Source organism: Sciurus carolinensis, chromosome 3 (assembly GCF_902686445.1).
Source record: "Sciurus carolinensis chromosome 3, mSciCar1.2, whole genome shotgun sequence".
Classification (NCBI taxonomy): domain Eukaryota; kingdom Metazoa; phylum Chordata; class Mammalia; order Rodentia; family Sciuridae; genus Sciurus; species Sciurus carolinensis.
Genome location: NC_062215.1, coordinates 608,534 through 629,232, shown reverse-complemented (window position 1 = coordinate 629,232; position 20,699 = coordinate 608,534). Strand labels below are relative to the sequence as shown.

Below are 20,699 nucleotides of genomic sequence, written 5' to 3'. Positions count from 1 at the left end.
ACTCTGGCTCTCTCACCCAGTCCTCCTCATGGAAAAGTACCGGGAGTGCGGCTTCCCTCGGCTGTGGGCTGCCAGTGCCTTCAAGGGGGCCACAGGGGCCACCCAGGCCCTGCCCCACATCGAGCACCACCTCAGGAACCATGTGCAGTGGCTGCAGGTGGCGGGCAGTGGGCCCGCGGACATGCTGCAGGGCATCATCCTGACTGGCTGGCAGAGGTGAGCTGTCCCCCAAACCTGCCGAGGGGTCCCAGCTGGGGCTCAGCCCTGGAATCACAGCCCCCACCCCACATGTGAGGCCACTTTGTCATATGGCAGAGGACAGACCTGGGCACTTTGAGGACTTCCCACCATTTGAAAAGTGTAGCTACAGATAAACCCCTGGTCCCTGGACAGGTCCTGGCTCTGCTCCTGACCTGCAAGTTGGGAAGCAGAAGCCAGGCACACCTGCCAGCACAGCACTGGAGGCAGGGCCATGGGGAGATGGGTTCTGAGGGCTGGGCCCTCTGGACTGTCCATGTGCAGCTGGCCTGCTGGCTCATGGCCCAGTGCATACCCAGCAGCAGCCTGTGTGGGGTCGGCTCTGCTCAGGTGCACATCCGGACAGCAGTCGGCTCCACACAGCTTCCGGATGACTCCCACCGTGGCGCCATCTGCTGTGCAAATTCAGGGCACCTCTGGTCTGGATCAAGCCAGAACCGTCCTACACAGCAGAGCCCTCTTGCACGCACAGACAGTGCCAGGGATTCCATAACAAGCAGCAGGCAGGTGCAGAGAGCCCGACACGCGTGAGGCCAACGTCACCGGCTGCCAGGCTCTCCATTTCCTCCACCTGCCACACCTGCAGGCTGCACCTGGCTCCAGCCCACCTACAACCACATAGCCACAAGGCCAAGGAAACAGGCTTGTGGCTGCCTCCTCATGGGGCCTTGAGGGAGCCTAAGGACATGGAGGACAGGACCAGCTCAAAGGCTACTGCAGAGGCCTCAGAGAAGGCCCCAGGGCACAGCCCCAAGAGGGGAGGAAAGGGCCTGGACAGCACCCCAAAGGCAGTTCCCAGCAGGCCCCACTGCACAGAACCCACTTAGGAGCCCCTGGCCAGTGGTGGGAGGGGCCCGACTGCCCCCAGGGGGCCCTGCCTTGGGCCCCAGAATAAGCATAAGCACTCCAGGTCAGGGTGGCTGTGTCCAGATGGGCTGGCCGAGGTGTGGAGCTGAGCCCTCATCTGACGTAGGTATGACCACTTCTCCGTGCTGTGTGAGCTGCTGCCTGTGGGAATCCCCTCCCTGGCCGCCTGTCTGCAGTTGCTGCTCCATGGTATGTCCCCTCCTCCTCTGGGGCTGGACTGTGGCCCTCCAAGCGGTGAAGGTTGGATACGAGGGTGAGGGCCAGGGAGGACATCCAGGTGGGCATGGGGAGTGTCCCGAGAGCCGAGGTGGCTATACAGGACCCAGCACTCCAGTCACTGCAGGGCCCCACGGCCCAGTCTCTGAGGAGCAGCCAGAGACCAGACCACAGCAGACAAGTGCAGCAGCTTCAGACCCTGTCCCAAATTAAACAGGGCTGGGGATGTGGCTCAGCGTCCTGGGTTCAGTCCCCAGAACAGGAACCACAAGGCGGACTCTGGTGCCGGTGGTGTTCCCAGTGTGACTGCGTGGCCCTGCACCCTCCTGCCTGCTGGGGCTGCAGGTACAGGTGCAGAAGGTACCACTGCTGGGCAAGCTGCAGGTATGGGCTCCACACAGCTGGACACCTGCCAGTCAGGCTCTGCAGGGAGATGGCGGTGCTGCCAGCAGTGCCATTCTTACCCCAGCTTCCTGATCCGTGTGAAGTAACACGCCCCAGGTGCAGTGGCCATGCCTGTGACCCCAGCGACGCAGGACGCTGAGGCAGGAGAACAGCAAGCTCCAGGCCAGCCTGAGCAATTGAGATCCTGTCTCAACAAATAAAAAAGGGCTGGGGTGCAGCTCAGCTGCGGAACATCCCTGGATTCCCCATCCTGGGATAACAACAGTAACAAACATCTTGTGAGGAATAGTTTGCCCATCCCAGGGAGACCCTGGGTCGGCTCATGCAGGTGGTGCCTGGGGGCTCCAGCATTGCTGCCCAGTGTCCAGGGTCCTGGAGACCCCATGCAGATGGCAGGGCTGGCAGGGAAGCGCCTGCTCCAGAGGCCCTCTGACCACTTTGCCTGTGGCTGGTTGCAGGAGGATTTGCTGAGCACGTGAGGCTGAGGGTGGAGCACCTCCTTGGTCTTCCGAGCCTGGGAACAGCAGCTGCTCAGAGGTACCCAGCCCTGCCCCACCCAGCCCTCCTCCCCTCCCCTTCCCAGGAGACCACTGTCTCAGGGCGGCTCTCTGGCAGCCAGGGGACCAGCTCCTTCCCTGGCAGCGACATTCATGCCCTCGTCACTCAAGTCAGCCTCCACCTACGCAGTTCTGTGGACACGCTGCTGGAGAACAGGTAAGTGCCTAGGTGAGCAGGCCCCACCAGTCTTGTCCCTCACAAAGGCTTTCTGGGAGGAAACATGACTTTTGGTTTTCCCTACCAGATTCTAGAGCTTTCCAGGGGTGTTAGTGACTGCAAAGCCCCCAGCTTGCCAGCTGGCACCCCTGAGAGCACCCCTGTATGGACTTACCCAGGTACATCACTGGCTGGTTCAGCCCCTACCATCGCAGGCGGAAGCTCATCCACCCGGTCATGATCCAGCATATCCAGCCTGAGGTGCTCAGGTAACCACTGTGTAGCTGGCCAAGTACATGGCCTGGAACAGCCATCCCCTGTATGTGGCAGTGCCGGCATGGTATGTGCGGTAACCAGTGTCAAACTGAGACAAGCTTCCAGCCGCTGCAGCCACGAACTTTGGATGACTCACAAGGGCCATCCTTCCCTGACATTAGCAAGAAACTAGGTCACGCAGGGCACAGTGACACATGCCTGTAATCCCAGCAGCTCGGGAGGCTGAGACAGGACCACCTCAGGTTCAGAGCTAGCCTCAGCAACTTAGTGAGACCATGTCTCTAAATAGAAAGGGATGGGGATGTGGCCCAGCAGCTCGGGAGGCTGAGACAGGACCACCTCAGGTTCAGAGCTAGCCTCAGCAACTTAGTGAGACCATGTCTCTAAATAGAAAGGGATGGGGATGTGGCTCAGTGTCCCTAGGTTCAATCCCTGGTACAAAAAAAAAAAAAAAAAAAAAAAACCTGGGTCATCCCTAGCCTAAGAGCCTGGGCAGAACCACAGGTCTTTAGAAGGCGGCCACCTTGAGGCCGTCCTGGTCCTGCAGAGAGCCCTTGTGTCTGGAGTCCCCTCTGCCCTCCTTTCTTCCCTAGCTCAGGGCTGTGAGCAGAGCCTGAAAGACCTCTGCTGCACAGGAAGCTACTGGGCTCGTGTGCCACAGGAAAAGCCGCCAGCCAGATGCGGAACAGGCTGCAGTTTCAGGTGTTAAGTCTCCATGAGCAAACAGGCATGGAGCAATGCAGAGCTGGGGCTGTTGCAGTCCTCAGCAGGTGGGCTCAGGGCCTGTCTCCTCAGCCTCCTAGGCAGGTGGAGTGCCCTCGTGCAGCAGCTGGAGACAGCCCTGCAGCTGGCCTTCTACCCTGACGCCGTGGAGGAGTGGCTGGAGGAGAACGTGCGCCCGAGCATGCAGCAGCTGCAGGACCTGCTGCAGGACCTTAGTGAGGCGGCCACCACTGGCCCCTGCCCACCAGCCCTGGCTGGGACACCGGTCGGGACTGCCGAGGGGCAGGGTTCACAGGTGGGCTGAGGGCTCCTGCCACACACAGGCCAGGGCACCACACTGTCACTCTGGCCTCCCCATTCCCGCACCCTGCTGAGCCCTGGGCAGCTGTGCCTGCCAGGTATCCTCAGAGCACAGTTGTCTTTGGGGAAAGTCATGAGCACCAAGGAAAAGCAGGGGGTTGTTCACAATGTGCACGTGGAACTTTACCAATTTTGAAATAAAAGGACAGCAGGCACTAGAGCCCCTGACAAACTTGAATCTTACTGCTTGTCACCACTCTGGTTCACAGCTGGCTTCACCCCTCCCCACTCAGGACCAGCCCCAGGCCTGGGTGCTCCTCATTTGAAGCATCATAAGCAAGCACCCAGAAACCTACTGCTGTGCTTTGAATTTTTCATTTTAGAGGGAATTTAAAACATGTCAGACTCAAACATTTAAAAACAACTTTGGCATAAAGGAGCACATCCCCCAACTTGGAGCTGGTGGGCAGAAGACCTGCCCTGCTTTCACGGAGGTGCCAACCTGACTGCCCTGCCTGGTCTAGGAGCCTCAGACCTGAGTGGTGTGTGACCTCCCAGTTCCACCTGATCACACCTAGGCACACAGCCTCGTGGGGCTGACCAGAGCCCCAGGGGCCAGGCTGGGCACTTGGAGGGACCTGGGTTCACTCAAAAGGTGGACAGAGCAGGGGCAGGTCAGTGGCAGCTGGCACTCGGCTTCTGTGAGGAACAGCCAGTGCGCTCCTGCAGGTCTGTAGGCTCCAGTGGCTGGAACCTGGTGACTGTACAAGAGCTGTCAGGCTTCAGGTGCTGAAGGATGCGCCAAGAGGTGTCCTCTGTTCTAGGCACGTGGCCTGCACAGGAGGAGGGGAGGGCACACTGCAGTCTGGCAGGTCTGAGGCAAGCACCTGGCTGGAGCCCTGTCAGGGGCCGGCCGGGACCTGCCTGCCTCAGCTCTGGCTGCTGGGGCCGTCGGCCTCGCTGTCGCTGCTCTGAGACCGCTCCGAGGGGCTCTCCAGGCGGTGCAGCTCCAGGAAGCTGCTGACGAGCCTGGCTACAGCTTCCACGTCACTGGGAGGCAGGTACCAAGAGGAAAGGCAGGTCACCATGGCATATGCAGCCACAAGACCCTGCACTGGCCTTGTCCCCAACCATTCACATGCGGCAGCTCCCAAACCAGACCCCCTCACCCACCCCCACCACATTCTGTGCTTCCCCTGCAGGTGGCCATGCAGGGCTCCCTCCAAGCACACACAGCCTCCCCACAGCTGTGCTCTCTCTAACTCCTGTCCCGCCCACTACTGCCCTAAGGCACTGGGTGGTGACCGAGTCAGACCACAGACGGGCCCAAGGGGAGTCCCAGCCCACGCACCTGCGGCGGCCCATGACTGCACTCTGGGTGAGGGGGTGAGAGAAGCCTGTGGCAAACCGGAGCACCACCATGTAGCCCTTCCCAAAATACCGGACCTTCTCCTCCTCCACGTTCACATCTCGGATGTCATTGAGCAGGACCACCACTGAGGAGGTGCAAAGGTCAGTGGTCACATACCCCTCCTCACCTACTCCACCTGCCTGTGCTATGGCAAGGTCGCCCTGGGGCCACTAGCTCTGATGAGAACAGTCATAGGGGCACTGGTGGCAAAAGTACCCTAGGCCTGCCTCCCAAGCATCAGCTGGGTAAGAAACAAGCTCAAGCCAGGCATGGTGGAACTTGCTTGTAATACCAGCAGCTCTGGAGAATGAGGCAAGAGGGTCTCAAGTTTGAGAGCAGCCTCAGCAACTTAGTGAGACCTTGCCTCAAAATAAAATGGACTTGGGGATGTGGCTCAGTGGTGGAGCACCTGGGTTCAGTCTTCAGTACTGGGAGGAAAAAAAAGACAAGCCCAGCAGACCTATGTCATGAACTGCTGGGTGCAGTGCTGACCTGCAGGTAGCCCGAGAGCAGAATCCTTAGCTAAGGCGTCAGTTTCCCCCAAGGCTGTCAGCCATAACAGCACACTGTCCCACCAACCCTGCAGGGAGGCCTGGGGCTGGTCCTGTGGCCAGGTGTCTGTGGAGATTGTTCTCGACTGTGCAAGACTCCCAGCCACAACCCATCAAGAAGCCCCATAATACTACCCCAGCCCACCAGGCAAGTCAGAGTCCACACATAGGCTGAAGTGCCACCCAGATCAGGAGAAGTCAGCAGCACCCAGGATCTAACCCATCCCAAGGTACTCCCCGCCCAAGGAGCGCCTGTACATACAACCACCTATTCATCAGTGGGCAGCAGCTGGCTAGATGCACAGTGCACAGCACATCTAGGGCATCCTTTGCTAACCCACACTTGGACCAGCTCCCAGACCCAGAAGTTCAAGGGTGAGAGACTTCCTCTAACTGCCCAGTGCCTCAACACAGGCCCAGCAGAGCCAATGGGGAACTGGAACAGGACCTGGGAGAAACCAGGAGGCCCTCCAAGAGCAGAAAGGATCGATTCAGCTCCAGAGCCACCAGCTCACTGGTGCAGCTCAGCCTGCCTGGCATCAGGACCTACCCCCACTGCCCACACTCAGCCGAGAAGAGCTGCTAAGGGGCTGCCATCCTCCCCAACAGGCCAAGCCTGGAGAACCCAGGAATCCTCAGGACACAGGGCCTGCCTAGACCCCACCCTACAGGCCAGGGCATGGCTGGAGGACCCCAGTCACAGACCTGCACATGCCCGACTCCCACAACTCACCCTGGTCATGGCCTGCTCTGAGAAGAGTCAGCAGCTTCCTGTAGAGGCTGAACGTTTTCAGAATGACCTTCCCAGTGTTCTTGTTGAAGATGGCTTCCTGGAAACATGTGTACTCACCACACAGACCTTCAAGGAGGGGCCAAGTGGGCACCGGGGCACTGTCCCACCCACACCAAGGGGAATGCACAAGAAGAGACGCTCCCAGGCGGAACCCAAACCCCATTGCCTAAGCCCAGCATCTGTGGTCCAAGTCCTCAGACTCAGGCGTGCAGGAGTCAGCAGGAAAGCAGTGAATGGAACAGGTGCCCATCCTCTTTACATCAAGATAAAGGACAGAACAGCAGCAGGGCCCTCAAGAAAGCAAAGGTGAAGACCAGCCTAGTCCTCCTAGTCCTCCAAGCAGCTTGGAGGACTCTCAAGAGCCAAAGAGCAGGGGTCCACACCATCTGTGCCACAGCAACCCCAGATATACAGAACCTTGTGCAGACAGTCATGGGGAGCTTCTAGAGACTTCCTGGCCCAGGGATGGTCACAAACAACATTCAGGGCCTGAGTCCAGCTAAATGGACACCTGCAGACCAGTCAAATGCTTCTCCACAGAGAGAGGCACTCTGCCACCCTCTCCCACTTCTTACCTCCCAGTCTTCCAAGTTCTGCACGGCCACAAACAGGCAGCCTGTGATATAAAAGAGCTTCCAGCCCAGGCTATCTGTAGACAGACACAGGACACCCACCCATAAGTGACCAGTCAAAGCTATGCAACCCCAGGAAGTCCTGCCTGGCACAGCCTTTCCCCAGACCCTGACTCTGCCCTGTGAGATCCCAGGCAGACAGCAGTGTGACTGGCCCTGTCTTGGTCATTTAGGACTTGCACATGACAAGCTTTCTCAGCTCTGGAGAGGCAGGCAGGACCCAGCTCCTGCTCATCTTGGCAAGCTTCTAACAGTGGGAAGGTGGAAAACACAGCTCCTCAGTGCACCAGCACCTTAAGCAAATGCTTAAGAGCCTCTTTGGAAGACTATCTTATGACACAGGAAAATGCCTGAGGTTTCAGATGTGAGGTGCAGGTCACATGGGGCACACACACACCAGTGCAGGGAGGCAGAGATGCTGGCCATCCCCAAGGTCACACCACGAACACACACAGGAAATGATGGTTTTTCCTTCTTTTCTCTATTTTCCAAATAGTTGAGGAAGTTCACAAGGGATGGTGTACTTTACCTCCACTGTAGTAAGCAGCAGCCAGGCCAGTGGACGAGATTCCTGCAGAGTGGGAAAAGGAGTACCTTGCTATAGTGCCAGTGAGAGTCCCACCCCTCCCAGAGCTGCAGCCAGTGGGCCCTCCCCACTGCCGGACTGCTGTGCACTGGCACAGCAGGAAGAAGCCACCAAGTACAGAGTGGAGAAACAGCCCAATGTTCGTTTAAAAACAGTATAAACCAGGTACAGTGGCCTCGTGCCTGCAATCCCAGCTTCCCAGGAAACTGAGGCAGGAGGATGGCAAACTGCAGGCCAGCCTGGGCAACTTAACAAGACTGCCCCCAAATTTTAAAGTGGAAAAGGTTGGGGGTGTAGCTCAGCAGAGGAGTAACCCTGGGAACAATCCCTGCTACCACAAAAAAGAAAGAAAGAAAATTCAGTGATTTATGAAGAGCACAACCTGGCTAAGGTGGTAGCCATAGAGCACTTGTGCGGTAGACACAAGGCCCTGTCCATCCCTAGCACCACAAAAGAAAAAAAAAAGAGGGCCAGTGGGGGTGGGAGAGTAGAATTAGAAAGAAAGAATATAGAGTGCTAATGAAGCACCATCCCAAAGCTTCTGAGTAAGAAAAACCTAACAGGATGCAAAGATAGCTGGTATTTTGGGGGGCAGAACAAAAGAGGAAATAGTTTTCAGCCTTTTTTTAGTCTCTCCGTTTTGGGGGAATTTACAAAGCCTTACCGACCAGCAGGGACCAGGACCGGATGCCCGGAGCCCTCTTCAGATGGAGGCAGGAGCTGGTGCGAGTCTCCACCTGCATGTACATCCCTGGAACACGGGCTGCACGCCACAGGAGCGGGGCTAGGAAAGGGCAGACAGAAGAGGCTGCAACCGCGGGCCACAGCCCGGCCTCAGGAGGCCAGGAGCGGCCCACCGGCAGGGCCTGCTACCAGTCCGTGTTCGCAAACCACCGAATCCCCCAGGGGCTCCTCCTCCAGGTGGCCTCCTGCACGGCCTGGGCTCCGCGTCCGCCCCACCATCGCCTGCCTGCCCATCCTGCCCAGGACCCTGGACTTGAGCGGGTAAAGCCGTTAGACACCCTCCCCTGCGCCGGCCTCTGCCAGGAGAGAACCGAGAGCATGCCCACCGCGAGTCCCGCTCCAGGGGCCGGACAGCTCTGGCCGCAGGCCTCCCGCGCAGGGCCAGAGGTCCCGGGAGCCACCCGCTGCCGCCCAGCGACCTAAAGCTCACGAAGCCTGGGGCCGCGGGCACGGCTCCACTCGTGCACGCATGCACTCACGCACCAGTGGCCGGTCTGCTCAGCACGCTGTCCGTCCCGCGTCCCGGTCAGCCGTGCCCGGGGCAGGTTGCCGCCCGCCGCGAGCGAGGGCCCCGTCTCCGGGAGGCCCGCCGAGCAGGAGAGAGGGCGAGACCGCGAGGGGCGTGCCCACGACGCGAGAGACGAGCGGGGACCGCCGGCGCCTGTCCGCTGCACCGGAGGGTAGCGGGGCTCGGTCGCGCCGACTTCCGGAAACTCCGGCCCGGCACAGCGGGACAAGAGGACTGCGGGGGCTGGCGCCCGGGCTCCTCACTTCCGTGTTGGGCGGGGCCTGCTGACTTCCGCAGTGGGCGGTGCTGCGAACTTCCTACATTGGGGGCGTGGTCTCGCGGACTTCTAGGGTGGAAACGGGGTCTTCCACCACCCCATGTTGGGGCGGGGGCTCTTGATTTCCGCGTTGGGCGGGGCCCGGCGACTTCCGGGTTGGGCGGGCGTGCTGACTTCCGGGCTGGAGCTGACCTCCGGGGTTCGGCAGTTCCGGGCCTGGCGGTTCCGGGCCTCCAGCAGGCGGGCTGGAGGTACGGGCCTGGCGCCGCGCCGGACAGGTGCAGTGCAGCCGCAGGTGCGGCCGGAAGCAGCGCATGCGCGCGACTGGAGGACCGTCCTGGCTGAGCGTAAAGAAAGGCAGGCGGGTCCCACCCAGGAAGGCTGCCAGCCGGCGTGGAGGAGGTGGAGCGCCGCAGGCCTCCCGCCCGGGGCCTCGGTGACCTGCGGCGCTGGCACGGCGGGCGGGCCGGCAGCCCGCATACCCTGCCCTGCTTTTTAGACCTCTTCAGCCTGTGCTTAATACTTTATGGAAGCTGTTCACAAGACGGTGCACGGTACGAACTCTGTAAACACGTACAACAGCAACCATGACCCCAGAAAATTTGGCAGGTAGGCGCATCGTAAGAAGATACGGAGCGCTGGGGCATGCGCTGCTGCGTGAAAATGGCAAGGCAGAGGGAAGCGTGCTGCGCCCTGTGGTGGAAGGACGTGTCAGAGCCAGGCATGCCTGCAGCCCAACCACGCAGGAGGCAGAAGCAGGAGGATGGCTCCATCCCGGGGTGGGCAACATAACAAGACCCCCTTCTCAAAAAATAGACTTGATCATGCACGAATAATTCTTTTCTCTTAAACTGGAAACAAATCTCTCTCTTAGAAATGACGTAACCAAAAAGTGTGAATCTGAAGAATTTTTTTGCCAATAGTTTATGGCAGATATATTGTGAACCAAGGTGATTTGAATTTGTAAAAATGTAAAACAGTATGAACACGAAGCACCATGCCATGTTTGGACATCTGGTAAGATTCACATTCATCCTGTAAGCTCAGGGGCACGGCTAGTGGCCAAATAAAATCGGACAGAAAGAAGCTTTGTTGGAATTTGGCTCTCCTGCGAAATTCCCAGCCCCCTGGGGTACAGGTCAGGGTAAGGAGCCGGAGAAGATCGCACGCGGCCGGCTGCCCAGGGTCTTGATAGACCAGAATGGGGGGAGGGGTCCCTGCTGAGTGATAGGTGGAAGTAAAGGTCAGTGGCGTTTCTCTGCCCCTTTGATTGGTCAAGGTGTGGTGCACTGTCCTCGGCCTTAGTTGCTCCGCTCTCCCTCATATAGTCGCCCAAATTCCGACCTAACACATACTGTTTTCAACATTGTGTTCCTTTTGCATTCTTACTTTTATTAAAGGTTCAAAGACCAACAAAAGGAGGACGTGTAAAGATTACAAATACATACCCATATTTTTGCTCTGGATAGTGCTTTACCACAGGGTTTCTTGCCATTGAGGGGGTTAAAGTGTGCTCACTTGGCATGTTAACCACTTAAGTTAAAGGCACCTGAAACGCAAAAAATCCAAAAACCATCTGTCCCTCTGTCTGGCTGTTTCTTTTTCTGTTGTTTTACTGTACAGGGGATGGACTCAAGGGGTGCCTTACCACTGAGTTATATCCTCAGCCCTTTTTTTTTTTTTTTTTTTTTTGACAGAGTTTTGCTAAATTATCTTTGAGTTTAGGATTCTCCTGCCTCAGCCTTTTGAGTGGCTGGGATTATAGGAGTAGGCCATTATGCCAGGCTCCCTACTGTTTGAAAAACAGGAGACTGAATCCTCCAATCAAAGACTTCTCCCTGCACTAGGAAGAAAAAAGCACTTGTCCTTAGTCTCAAGGAGAAGGGGAGAGGTGTTGTGGGGTGCAACTTAAGAACAGACCGATCACCACTGAGAAGTCCAGATTGAGAGTCTGATTAGCCGGCCAGCTGACTGCCTCCCAAAATGGCTACTGGGAGAACAGCCCCAACCATAGGATTGCAGGGGTTTTTATACCATAAGTAAAGCACATCGATACATTAATCTTAAGTGGCTGTTACTATGATTCAAAACTACAACTAATATCATGAGATCTAAAATCATAAGCAGAAGGGGAAGTGGGTCAAAATGACCTTAGTTGGGTACAAGTTAAAGAATGGTTACTAATATCTAGACAGTCGGTCTCTGACAGGGTACATTGTCCTAGAAAAATAGGAACCAAAAAGAGAACAATTTTACATTATAATAAAGAATTGCCTTTTTGTGTTGCCAACATGCTATGCTAAGCAACCGTGGATGGGTACAGAGGATTAAGTCTCCCCAATTTCTGCCTCTCTGATTTAACATTCTTCTTCCAACCCAATGTATGAGTGACTGCCTTCCACCTGCTGTCTCAAGGCCTCATTTCTTCATGAGGCTCCTGTGCCATTAGAACTTGTAAATACAATTGTATTTTTTCTCAAGCTAATCTGTTTTATGTCAATTTAATTCTCAGACCAGCTGGGTCCCTAAGAGGATGGAGGTGGAGTGGGATGTTTCCACCCCTACACCATACTAAGATAATGCTTTCCCCTTGTTCACAATGCTTAAAAAGCTAGAGAACAGCAGGCACAGTGGCACACCCTATAATCCCAGCGACTCCGAAGGCTGAGGCAGGAGAATCAAAGCCAGCCTCAGCAAAGTGAGGCACTAATCAACTCAATGAGACCCTGTCTCTAAATAAAATACAAAATAGGGCTGGAAACATGGCTCAGTAGCCAAGTGCCCCTGAGTACCCACTCCTACAAAAAAAGGAGAGAATAACAGAGATGATTCAAATGGAAACCCACCCAGTAAGTTAGGTTCATTAACTGTATAGTGAGTTCCAAAATTCATAAAATCTAGCTGCTCAGGATGAAAGCAGGCCTCTGTAGAAGGTGAAGTCTATATATGCTGGGCAGACCTTTCCATGAGCAGTTCAGGGTAAAGCTGGCTGTTTCCAAAAGCCCAGACTTTGTCCCTAATGCCAACCCAATAATAAGGACACAGTTTTGAGAAAAAGGAAAAGTTCTATTGCTTTGCTAGCAAAGGAGAAAGGGAACTCCTGTCCCAGAGGCTGTGATTCTACCCATTACGGGAAGCAGGCACTTTTTAAAGAGGTGATTGAAAGGCTACATTCCCCATTTTTTTCTGTATGGAATTATAATTCACTTGTTAATTTGGGAGATAGTCATTTCTGAGCTCTTCTGGTGCCATCCCCAAGAAGAATTACTTGGTTCCTGTCATGGGTGTGTGCTCGAGGACTCTGCCTAGGATGGAGAAGAAAGGTAATCCTTTTTCCTGCGATTAGGGAGGGAGAGAGGTCAGGGAGGAGGAGGAGGAAGAGAGGGGGGAGGGAGGAGAGAGAAGAGAAAAAACATGTCCCTTAAAAAAATAAATTGCAGTGGCACAGCAGCAAGGGCTGTATTCTAAGCATAAAGTGGACCCTGTTACATGACCAGGAAGGGCAGGGCCCCTGCTGGAGGACAGGGCTTCAGAGCTCCTAGGTCTTCCCAGCCTGAGTCTTGAGAATGTGCATGTCGGGGTCCAGTGTTGGGGTCAGTAACTCACATATGGGGGATCTGATGGGGTCTGATGTAACATTTCTGAGGGTAGGAGTTCATGAAATTCTCACATTCAGGATCCGAACTGAGGCCACAATGTCCAAGGGAACAGGGAATGCGCTCCCAGTTCTTATTACAGCAAAACATATTCATGAGCAAACCTGTGCTTATTCCATTTCAAAGCTACTAACAAACAGTAGAGCTAGTGCTGTTCCTGAGAGGCTTGCATGTGCTTAATTAATGTGATACAACACACACTTATCATGTGAAAGGAAAGATGTATGTAGAGATCCAAGATGGTGGACTAGAGGGAGGCTGCGTTCCTTGTCACTCCGTAACTCCAGTTTCAAGCAGAGGATATGTTTCTTGGAGAGGCAGTTTTTGCAGCTTATCGATCCCCTGCTGTTCACCACATTTGTCCACTGTGATCACCTGCAGTCTGCCAGCATATCAACTACTTTTTTAATGCAGATTGCTCACTGCGTGGTGCCTACCATCTGCCATTTGCCTGCCTTTTGCCTGTCCATCGCCTGCCTTTCACCTACCCATCATCCACCACCAGAGGTTCACCTCCTGATTGTCCAACAGCAGTCAGCAGACTGACTACAGACCGCCAGTGGAGCACCAGCTGCCAGCTATTGCCTGGAAGTTCACTGTCACAGTACCTGCAGGTTTGGTTACACGTGGCTGCTGCCATTTTGAGACAACAGCCAGGACTTATAGGACCCCTGGCCGGACTGATTGAGCCCCGTCTCCAGGATCCCTGAGCCCGACCGACCACTCTCTGCCTCTGGGGCCCTCACATCGACTGCTTCCCACCACCAGGACCCCTAGACTGACTGACTGCACCCTACCTCCAGGATCCCACAACCAGACTGACAACACCCCACCTCCAGGACCCCTGTCCAACCAAATGCACCCCGCCTCCAGGACCTCCAGCTGACCACACCCACATCCCCGAGTTGCAGCTCCCCATTTGCCAACACATTTGGAAACCAGAGCAGCCATCGTGAATAATCCTGGAAGCTATAGCTTCCATCTTTAGGTGGGGCAAACCCCATCCTGAGACACCTGCTGGAAACTGGAAGCTCATTGTCAGGTACCTCTCATGCATCAGGCTACTGAGGACTGGGAGGTTTCAATACCATATGACTGTTATAGTGTAGAGTTTCTTTTTTCTCCTTATTGAAAAATTTTAAGTTTTTCTTTACTTTTCTCACTCTCTTTTCCTTTTGTTTACCTGTTCCCTCAGAGCCTCTTTCTCCCTTTTCCCATGCTAACAACCAACTTCTTTTGATTACACTCTCACTCTTTCTATGATCTAGAACTTTGTATATACTTTTATCATCCCATTAAGGACTACATCCTATAACCCTCCACATCCTCTTTGTCCTCCATTAGAAACTGCAGACCTTATTGCAAATCTATTTGTTATACTGAAGATAATAATTGAACTCATTCTGTTTATTATGACAATATTGTTAACGTCCTCATAGGGGCTATATGGTTTCGGGTTGCATACTGTCTGAACTGGGCACTGCTAATATTGATCTCCCCTTAAAGAAAAGGTTTAGGAAACCTATAAGGTCACTATAAGGCTATAAGGGGGGAACTGCAATACTCCAGATCTGCACTGCTAGAGGGGAAGATACATGAACAACATGAAAAAACAAGGGAAGAAAATGATCCAAAGAAATCTAGATTCTATATTAATAGAATCCAATGACCATATGTTAGAAGAAATGTCAGAAAAGGACTTCAGATTATACATGATTAAGATGATTCACAAAGCAAAGAGAGCAAATGCAGGCAATTAATGATAATACCAATAAGCAGTTGAAAGAGCAACTGCAGGAAGCAAAAGATCATTTCAACAAAGAGATAGAGATTCTCAAAAAAAAAAAAAAAAAACAAAACAAAACAAAACAAAAAAAACCGGAAATCCTTGAAATCCTTGAAATGAAGGAAACAATAAACCAAATAAAAACCTCAATGCAAAGCATCACCAATAGACTAGACCACTTGGAACACAGAACCTCAGACAATGAAGATAAAATATTTAATCTTGAAAAAGTTGCCCAAGCAGAGAATATGGTAAGAAATCATGAACAGACTCTCCAAGAACTATAGGACATCATGAAAAGACCAAATTTAAGAATTAGCGGGATTGAGGAAGGCACAGAGAAACAAACCAAAGGAATGAACAGCCTATTCAATGAAATAATATCAGAAAATTTCCCAAGCCTGAAGAATGAAATGGAAAATACAAGAGGCTTACAGAACACCAAATGCACAGAATTACAACAGATCCACACCAAGGCACATTGTAATGAAAATGCCTAACATACAAAATAAAGACAGGATCTTAAGTCTGTGAGAGAAAATCATCAGATTACATATGGGGGAACCAATACAAATATCAGTAGATTTCTCAGCCCAGACTCTAAAAGCTAGAAGGACCTGGAACAACATATTTCAAGCTCTGAAAGAACATGGCTGCCAACCAAGAATCCTATACCCAGCAAAACTAACCTTCAGATCTGAAGATGAAATAAAATCCTTCCATGATAAACAAAAGTTAAAAGAATTTACAAATAGAAAGCCTGCACTACAGAATGTTCTCAACAAAATATTCCACGAGGAGGAAATGAAACACAACAATGTAGGTCAGCAAAGGAAGGAACTACCTTAGAGAAAAATCTACTCAAAGGAGAAACTAAGCCAAGTTAAAAACCAAAAATAAGCCCAAATGACTGGGAATACAAATCATATCTCAATAATAACCCTGAATGTTAATGGCCTAAACTCATTGATGAAAAGACATAGACTGGCAGAATGGATTAAAAAGAAAGACCCAACAATATGCTGCCTTGAAGAGACTCATCTCATCGAAAAAGATATCCATAGACTGAAGGTGAAAGGATGGGAAAAAACCTACCATGCACATGAACTCAGTAAAAAAGCGGGGGTTTCCATTCTTATTTCAGATAAAGTGGACTTCAAGCCAAAGTTAGTCAGAAGGGATAAAGAAGGACATTTCATACTGCTTAGGGGAACCATAAATCAGAAAGACATAATGATTGTAAATGTTTATGCCCCAAACAATGGTGCATCCATGTATGTCAAACAAATCCTTCTCAATTCCAGGAATCACACAGACCACAACACAATAATTCTGGGTGACTTTAACACACTGCTGTCACCACTGGATAGCTCTTCCAAACAAAAACTAAACAAAGGAAACATAGAACTCAATAACACAATAACTTAGACTTAATAGACATATATAGAATATTCCATCCATCAATGAGCAAAATCACTTTCTTCTCAGTAGCACATGAAACCTTCTCAAAACTAGACCATATGTTATGCCACAAAGCAGCCCTTAGTAAATGCAAAAAAATAGAGATACTGCCTTGTATTCTATCAGATCATAATGGAATGAAATTAGAAATCAATGACAAAATAAAAAAACAAATTACTCCAACACCTGGAGACTAAATAATATGCTATTGAATGAAACTAGGATAACAGAAAACAACAGAGGAGATAAAAAAAATTCTTAGAGGTCAATGAGAATGACGATACAACATACCAAAATCTCTGGGACACTATGAAAGCAGTACTAAGAGGAAAATTCATTTCATGGAGTTCATTCAAGAAAAGAATAAAACGTCAAAAACTAAATAACCTAACATTATAGCTCAAAGTTCTAGAAAAAGAAGAACAGAACAGCACCAAAAGTAGCAGAAGACAGGAAATAATTAAAATCAGAACTGATATCAATGAAATTGAAACAAAAGAAACAATTAAAAAAATTGACAAAACAAAAATTGGTTCTTTGAAAAAGTAAACAAAATAGACAAACCCTTAGCCACACTACCAAAGAGAAGGAGAGAGAAAACTCAAATTACTAAACTTCGTGATGAAAAAGGAAATATCACGACAGACACCACTGAAATACACAACATAATAAGAAGCTACTTTGAAAATCTATATTCCAACAAAATAGAAAATACCGAAGACACTGACAAATTTCTACAGATATACGATCCTCCCAAATTGAACCAGGAGGACATAAACAATTTAAACAGATCAATATCAAGCAATGAAATAGAAGAAGCCATCAAAAGTCTACCAACCAAGAAAAGCCCAGGACCAAACGGATTCTCAGCTGAGCTCTATAAGACCTTCAAAGAAGAACTCATTCCAATACTTCTCAAAGCATTCCAGGAAATAGAAAAGGAGAGTACCCTACCAAACTCATTCTATGAAGCTAATATCACCCTCATACCCAAACCAGGCAAAGACACATCAAGGAGAGAAAATTTTAGACCAATATCCTTGATGAATATAGATGCAAAGATCCTTAACAAAATATTGGCAAACGGTACCTAAAAACATATTAAGAAAATTGTGCACCACGATCAAGTGGGGTTCATCCCTGGAATGCAAGGTTGGTTCAACATCCATAAATCAATAAATGTAATCCATCATGTCAATAGACTTAAGGATAAGAATCATATGGTTATTTGATGGAGAAAAAGTGTTCAACAAAATACAATACCCCTTCATGCTCAAAACACTAGAAAAAATAAAGATAGTAGGAACATACCCAAACATTGTAAAGACTATTTATGCTAAGCCCATGGCCAACATCATTCTTAATGGAGAAAAACTGAAAACATTCCCTTTAAAAACTGGAAAAAGACAGGGATGCCCTCTTTCATCACATCTATTCAACATCATCCTTGAAATACTAGCCAGAGCAATTAGACAGACTAAAGAAATTAAAGGAATATGAATAGGAAAAGAGGAACTCAAGCTGTCACTATTTGCTGATGACATGATCCTCTATTTAGAGAATCCAAAAAACTCCAGAAAACTTCTAGACCTCATAAATGAATTCAGAAAAGTAGCAGGATATAAAATTGACACACATAAATCTAAAGCATTTTTATACATAAGCGATGAAACATCTGAAAAGGAAATGAGGAAAACAACTCTATTCATAATAGCCTCAAAAAAATTAAATACTCGGGAATCAGTCTAACCAAAGAGGTGAAAGATCTCTACAATGAAAACTACAAAACATTGAAGAAAGAAATTGAGGAAGATCTTAGAAGATGGAAAGATCTCCCATGTTCTTGGATAGGCAGAGTTAATATTATCAAAATGGCCATACTTCCAAAGGTCCTATACAGATTTAATGCAATTCCAATTAAAATGCCATTGACATTTCTTATAGAAATAGAGCAAGCAATCATGAAATTCATCTGGAAGAACAAAAGACCCAGAATAGCCAAAGCAATCCTGGGCAGGAAGAGTGATGCAGGAGGTATCACAATACCAGACCTTAAATTCTACTACACAGCAATAGTAACTAAAATGGCATAGTATTGGCACCAAAATAGGTTGATCAATGGTACAGGATAGAAGACACGGAGACAAACCCACATAAGTACAGTTATCTCATACTAAACAAAGGTGCCAAAAACTTACAATGGAGAAAAGATAGCCTCTTCAACAGATGGTGCTGGGAAACCTGGAAATCCATATGCAGTAAAATGAAATTAAAGGCCTATCTCTCACCCTGTAAAAACTCAACTCAAAATGGATCAAGGATCTAGGAATTAGACCTGAGACCCTTCACCAAATAGAAGAAAACGTAGGCCTGAATCTCCATCACGTTGACTTAGGACCAGACCTCCTTAACAAGACCCCCAGAGCACAAGAAATAAAAGCAAGAATCAATAAATGGGATAGATTAAAACTAGAAAGTTTTTTCTCAGCACAGGAAACAATCAATAATGTAAAAAGAGAGCCTACAGAGTGGGAGAAAATCTTTTCCACACACACTTCAAACATAGCACTCATCTCCAAAGTTTATAAAGAACTTAAAAAACTTTACACCCAAAATACAAAGAACCCAATCAATAAATGGGCTAAGCAAGTGGGCAGACACTTCGCAAAGAAGATATACATGTGATCAACAAATATATGAAAAAGTGCTCATCATCCCTAGTAATAAGAGAAATGCAAATTAAAACCACCCTAAGATTTCATCTAACTCCAATTAGAATGCCTATTATCAAGAACACAAGCAATAAGTGTTGGCATGGATGTGGGGAAAGGGCACACTCATAAATTGCTGGTGGAGTTGCAAATTGGTACAGCCACTCTGGAAAGCAGCATGGAGATTCCTCAGAAAGCTTGGAATGGACCCACTATTTGACCCAGCTATCCCACTCCTCAGTTTATACCGAGAAGATTTAAAATCAGCATACTACAGTGATGCAGTCACATCAATGTTCATAGCAGCTCAATTCACAATAGCTAGACTGTGGAACCAACCTGGATGCCCTTCAATTGACGAATGTATAAAGAAACTGTGGTATATATACACAATGGAATTTACTCAGCCATAAAGAAGAATAAAATTATGGCATTTGCTGGTAAATGGATGAAGTTGGAAAATATCATGCTAATTGGAATAGGCCAAGCCCCAAAAAACAAAGGCTGGATGTTTTCTCTGATAAGTGCATGACAATATATAATGAGGAAGGGTGGTGGGGGGAAGAGAAGAATGAAGGAACTTTGGATGGTGTAGAGGAAAAAGAGGTGGGAGGGGGTGGGAATGGAAAAACAGTAGAATGAAACAGACAGTATTACCCTATGTATACATGATTACATGAATGGTGTGAACCTACATTGTGTACAACCATAGAAATGAAAAGTTGAGCCTCTCGTTCTAATATCTACCTTTTGGTTGGATTGTATCATTCACATTAAATACTTTTCTTGATACGATTATATAGGTCTTTTTATTGCACTTAACAATAAAAACAATATTTAGATACATATGGATTTACCTAATTTTCTCTATTGTGATTTCTTATTCTTTATATTGCCACAATATTATAATTTTATAACATATACTAGTATCAGGTAATGATAGCTAGTTCTTTGCTTTTATATTTCAGAGAGTTCTTGGCTAATTTCATATATATATATATATATATATATATATATAAACTTCCTGGAGAATTTTGAATGTTTTTACATTGTTCCCTTCTTTAATTTCATTGAGGTATTATTATAGTTGACTTGGAGAAAATGGTCATCCTTATGATAGATTTACCATCTATACATAAGGTGTGCAATTAGTTCTTTGATGTACTTTGTATTTTTATTTTTCTAAAATTCTGCACATTTTTAAACATTCTTACATATGAAATACAACATTCATGTGACAATTTTTTAAAATATACATGGTGTTTTTAAGTATATGTCAAACTGAATATAACAGAAAAATGTGTCTATCTTTGAGAACCACTATTTTTCACAATTTATTATTAATTTCTTCATAAATATACACCCCCTTTAATCATGGCCCTGGGTTTCAACTCAGGAGAAATATGGTTATGTCCTCATATGTCCAGGTGTTGTAATTTCAATCTCTGTTTCTGGTGGTGCATGTTTGCTTGATTAAAAAAAAATTCTGCACATGGCTAATAACAGTTAAAACTATATCTTCCCTTTATGAGAATGCCTTTGTTCCACATGTTCATCAAAACTATTTAACTTTGTATATATGATGTGATTTTATTTTACATTACCTAATTTCTAAAGATTTTTAGTTTTTCATGATTATGGAATACTTATATATGGTCTATTTAAAGTGAATGTTCAAGTCTCTTGCCTGCTTTTCTTTTTGCAGTTTGTAGTTTTCTTCTTATAAGTATTTGATTATATATGAGGTAATTAGGTCATTTGTCCTTGCACCATTTCATGGAATCATTTGATGAATGGAATTTTTATTTTAATATTTTATAATTT

General features: G+C 48.8%; 2 protein-coding genes across 2 annotated transcripts in view; one reads left to right on the top strand and one right to left on the bottom strand.

Annotated features, from left to right (window-relative positions):
• Positions 1-3,979, top strand: part of Hexd (hexosaminidase D) — a 28,019-nt gene extending 24,040 nt beyond the window's left edge. The window contains exons 8-13 of the mRNA XM_047543975.1: positions 21-216; positions 1,232-1,314; positions 2,205-2,283; positions 2,362-2,460; positions 2,640-2,729; positions 3,532-3,979. Coding sequence (XP_047399931.1) covers positions 21-216; positions 1,232-1,314; positions 2,205-2,283; positions 2,362-2,460; positions 2,640-2,729; positions 3,532-3,763 — 779 coding nt within the window. The 3' untranslated portion in view covers positions 3,764-3,979. The remainder of the gene's footprint in view (positions 1-20; positions 217-1,231; positions 1,315-2,204; positions 2,284-2,361; positions 2,461-2,639; positions 2,730-3,531) is intronic.
• Positions 3,980-4,118: 139 nt separating this feature from the next.
• On the bottom strand, positions 4,119-9,413 carry LOC124979593 (cytochrome b-245 chaperone 1). Its single transcript, XM_047543977.1, has 7 exons — positions 8,960-9,413; positions 8,397-8,516; positions 7,676-7,717; positions 7,090-7,163; positions 6,455-6,551; positions 5,111-5,255; positions 4,119-4,809 (listed from the first exon to the last, which is right to left on the bottom strand). Exons 2-7 carry the CDS (start codon positions 8,479-8,481, stop codon positions 4,689-4,691), a joined length of 564 nt encoding a protein of 187 aa, XP_047399933.1. The 5' UTR covers positions 8,482-8,516; positions 8,960-9,413; the 3' UTR covers positions 4,119-4,688.
• Positions 9,414-20,699: the final 11,286 nt, after the last annotated feature.